The following is a 4552-nucleotide window of genomic DNA, read 5'->3' on the forward strand; positions in this document are numbered from 1 at the left end:
AAAGAGTCCTGGAGCAGAGAGGCAGACGGCGGGAGAGAAGAGGAGAGAAGAGGAGAGGAGGCAGAGTTCTATTAGGCGTCATTGTGCTGCCGTGAAATGCGGGCTCCCACCTCAAAGCCGCGCCGCTCAGGAACGCGCCGCTCGTTTTCATCTCAATTTCCAGCCCGGCGACGCAGCGCGCAGCGGGGGGGCGAGAGGAGCGAGAGGAGCGAGAGGAGCCGCCGCATGGAAACTCCAGCTGCTGCCTGAGAAAGAGGCCTTCAATTTCCCCTTTCAGCCCGACGCCTCTAATCTCAGCTCATTCACATTAGAGGCGAGCGGCGCCGCGCGCTCTGCACCGGGGGATAATTGCGTTGGCGCAGGCGCCCGAGCGCGCGCACACACGCACGCACGCACGTACTGTACGTGTTCACACGGACGAGTCAGCGAGTTCACACACCTCACGGCAGAGACGCTGGAGTGCACCACGATGCTTTAACACACACACACAATATATAGAATGTGCAGCTTATCGTAAACAGAGCAGTCTTATCTGACAGTAGCTCTTTCAGCTCAAACCTCTCATGTTGCCTCTGTTGACATTTTATTCACATTTCAACGCAGCTCAGCTGTAATCACACTGAGGCACGACGCTTTACACCATTTCACCCTTTAATGGAGACCAGAGGCGCCACACACACTCGCACACGCACACGCGCGAAAACAAACAAGCGGCCTGAACATGACCCCAGTCCGCGTTACTATGGTTACATGCATCAGGGATGGTTTCATATCCAATCACACACACATGACCAACCATCAAAGCCGTTTCTGCGGTGCTGTCCCTTCATGGTCAAAGCCTCTTAGTTACTTCCTGTACTTAAGTTCCATCTCTCACTCGTCGTCTGGCGAGCGAAGCAAACGTCTTCACCTTCAGAGTGACAGCGACTCAAACCTCAAATGTTCTGAGACGTTACGACACCGCTTCAACCTCCTGCTCTCCAAACCTGAGCACCGTGCTTGGATGTGATTGGTTGGTGGCCATCATGTGACACCAACATGTTCTACATCTCACACACACACACACACACACACACACACACACACACACACACACACACACACACACACACACACACACACACAAACACACACAAACACACACACACACACACACAGAGTAACAGCGAACACAGGCCGTCAGGATAAAATATACTTTACTTATTTATTGACCAAAGCAGAACATGATTCCTCTCTGCTGATGGATGGAAGTTAAATTAATCAGGTACGTTTGCGTTCACGTCTTATGGAGACAGAGTAAAGGCAGATTTGCAGCGCTAACGGGCACACTGAGGATAACATTTACAGGAAACCTTATAAGACGTGAACGCTGTAATAAGTTCACACACAAACCTCTTCTCTAAAAGCGTGGCGGCGTGTGTGCGACATCAAAGCGCCGTCACGCTTCTGTCAAAGTCAAAGCTGCGGTGGAACGTGGAGCGCTTGAGTCCGAGCCGCGCCGTTTATCCTACGATCACGGTATCTTCGCCTTGAAACTCGTAGAAGGGGACCTCCAGGTTGAGGGGGGCGGGGCCTTTCCTGATGCGGCCCGAGGCGTCGTAGTGCGAGCCGTGGCAGGGGCAGTAGTAGCCCCCGAACTCCCCGGCGTTGGCGATGGGCACGCAGCCCAGGTGGGTGCAGACCCCGAGGACGATGACCCACTTGGGGTTGAGTACCCGGTCCAGGTCGTGCTGGGGGTCGCGGAGCTCGCCCAGGTTCACGGCGGCCTCGGTGGAGATCTCCTTCTCCGTGCGGTGGCGGACGAAGAGCGGCTTGCCTCTCCACTTGAACGTCATGTTCTTGCCCTCGGGGATGTCGCCCAGCTTGATCTCGATCTTGGACAGGGCCAGCACGTCGGCCGAGGCGCTCATGGATGTGACGAACTGAGTGACCACCGTCTTGGCGGCGTAGATGCCGACCACGGTGGAGGCGCCGGTGATCAGGTAGGAGAAGCTCCTCCTGGAGTCGCCGCTGTCCTGCGAAGTCTTGTTGGGGTCCAGCGTCTCTGGGCGCCTGTAGTCGGACAAGTCTGGAATCTTGATGTCTGTGTGAGCAAACCGGACGCCGGCGCCGCCTGCAGACACAACAACAACACGTCTCAAACACACGTCAGCCATCATGGGTCTAGTCCACACTCTGATCTATGACATCATCACATCCTGAACGCAATTTCCTGCTGTACGACTTAAATGACAAATAATACCTGACAAATGGCAAAAGAAACAAAAGTGAATCCATAAATAAATAAAACTGTATGTAAGTATTTATGCTGATTTATTATAATTATAAGTCCAGAAGGAATTTGCAATTTTAATTCCTCCTTGGTCACTCAGAGAAGGAAACTTAATAGAAGAAGAAACATGAAGAGAATTAACAATCAGAAGAGCCGGAGCGTTCATAAAATATGAAAATAAGAGACTGAGACGGATCACAGAGCTCTGCAGGGTGTGTGTGTGTGTGTGTGTGTGTGTGTGTGTGTGTGTGTGTGTGTGTGTGTGTGTGTGTGTGTGTGTGTGTGTGTGTGTGTGTCCTCTGTAATAGGTATACAAACGCCAAAATTGCACAGCGCTGACCTTTGCTTTGTTATTGTTTAGCTGCTCAGATCAAACCAGTGGCTGAAATGAAGCAGTTTCACTTTACGGGACAGTGTTAACCCCCCATGACCTGAACTGGAGGCTGTCCTAAACACACCCGGGGGCGGGGGCGGGGGCCGGGCATGTTTTCACACACAGGTGAAAGATTAAAAAAGGGGCAGCGTGGAGTGGCGTCCCTTCATCTGGAGCCAAACTGAACTGAAACACACGGAGTGAAGACGGTGACATCATCTGGACAGACGTTTCAAGAACATTGGAACACACCGGGCCAGAACATTCCAGGTTCTAGCGGGCGGCCGAGCCCACAGTCGCACACGTGCAGAGGACATGCTGTCCCTGACAGTGTTAGGAGTGTTAGGAGACAGAGAGAGCACTGGAAACATACTGTGGGCTCAGGGTCAAAGGTGAATGTAGAGGCTTTCACGTGTGTTCTGTTATAGCACACACACACACACACACATATACAACAGTGATGAAGCTCACAGGGTGAACTGAGGACAACAACATGTCGGCTAAAGTCACAGCAGGAAGAAACTCTAGAGCTGACAGAACCACTAGAACCTGTTAGAACCCGACTGACACACAAACACACACTCAAATACATACATGTATATAAACACGCACACACATAAAGACAGAGCTCTGATACAAATGTCCCTCAGCTCATTAGCCACCCTATATGAGCTACCTGCTAACGTTAGTAAGCTAAGGACACTTCTGGAGCTCAGAGCTGAGTCTAAGTCTGAGTCTGAGTCTAGGTCTAAGTGGTCGGAGCGTTACTTCATCATTAAACCGACAACACACCGCATTTACCGACACGTTCCTCCGAGGGAAGAATAAAACACCGCGGACTTAACTCCGCCTGCTAACATTAGCTGCTAACTAGCTGCTAACGCCAGACTCACCGTTGATGCTAACAGTCACGGCGGGCCCCGTCTTCGGGGCTTGACCGCTCAGAGACTCGCGGCAAAGGAACGACTTCTTTGGGTCCAGCGGAATCTTCTCTCCCTTCACGACCACCCCAGGCACCAGGGCCTTCAGGGGCCCGGCCACCGTGAAGGCTGTGGCCTGCATGTAGGGGGAGAACGCCCCGGAGCGGGCAGCTAGGGACATCATGTTTACAGCTAACTGATGCTAACGACCTTGTGTGCCTGGGTTGAGGCGAGGTGACGTGAATGAATGCGCGATGACGTAACACGTATTCTTGCGTAATGCGTTGAAAAGGCAACATTGTGTTGGTTTGACCTTTGTGAGGCAGTTTGGGCTTTAATCTTGATTTAATCAAGGACATGCGCACTGTTTGGCCTCAAAAAGATTAAATCAGATTCAATTAAAGTATTTGCAGTTAATTCAATTTTATTTAATTTGTTTTATTTAGTTATTGATCGGGAAAATCTACAGTACAGACAGAAAATATTTTCTCTGCAAATAAATATTACAATCAGCACAGAGTGTGTGTGACTTTATCTTTACAGTAGAATTCTTATGTGCAGGTTTACATGATTGTTGCCTGTGAGGTCAGTGCTCTCGCAGCATGAGCACGAATGAGGCATGCAGCTAACAGCCTGTGACAGCTCAGAGGGGAACGGCTGTCCAGAGCGTACAGCAGAGAACAGGGAGGTGCAGACCACCGCAGAGAGGAGAGAGACCTCCAGCATCTCACTGCACATTAAAGGACCCTCAGAGAACAGAGGGGCTCATTCCTCTCCTGGAGCCTGCAGCCTCTGTTTGCCACATGAACACCCAGGAGAGGTTGTTATAATTATTACGGCAGAATCCCTTGTTCACAAATGTAATTTCTAAGGTAGAATTCTGTGAAACAAACACAACCACTGATCACCGATCACTGCAGCCTCTCAGTGATGATGAACACTTCTTTCTGTCACTGTTTACATTGCAGATCATTTAGTTCACACTGC

The 4552-nt window shown here is 50.9% G+C and overlaps 1 protein-coding gene across 1 annotated transcript; it reads right to left on the bottom strand.

Moving 5' to 3' along the window:
- Positions 1-1179: 1179 nt before the first annotated feature.
- uqcrfs1 (ubiquinol-cytochrome c reductase, Rieske iron-sulfur polypeptide 1) lies at positions 1180-3808 on the bottom strand. The gene is made up of 2 exons (XM_076138571.1): positions 3539-3808; positions 1180-2113 (listed from the first exon to the last, which is right to left on the bottom strand). The coding sequence occupies exons 1-2, from the start codon at positions 3747-3749 to the stop codon at positions 1503-1505; spliced, it is 822 nt and encodes a 273-aa protein (XP_075994686.1). The 5' UTR covers positions 3750-3808; the 3' UTR covers positions 1180-1502.
- Between the last annotated feature and the right edge of the window lie 744 nt (positions 3809-4552).

The sequence above is a fragment of the Genypterus blacodes genome, unplaced genomic scaffold (genome assembly GCF_046128005.1).
Source record: "Genypterus blacodes isolate CSIRO-AG114 ecotype Tasmania unplaced genomic scaffold, CSIRO-AGI_Gbla_v1 ptg000383l_1, whole genome shotgun sequence".
NCBI classification, from domain to species: Eukaryota; Metazoa; Chordata; class Actinopteri; order Ophidiiformes; family Ophidiidae; genus Genypterus; species Genypterus blacodes.

Excerpts from the sequence above, each read along its gene's own strand:
- uqcrfs1 (XM_076138571.1), bottom strand. The coding sequence starts at position 3,749 with ATGATGTCCCTAGCTGCCCGCTCCGGGGCGTTCTCCCCCTACATGCAG. Across the intron at positions 2,114-3,538 it reads CGTGACTGTTAGCATCAACG|GCGGCGCCGGCGTCCGGTTT; the intron begins GTGAGTCTGGCG and ends TTGTGTCTGCAG.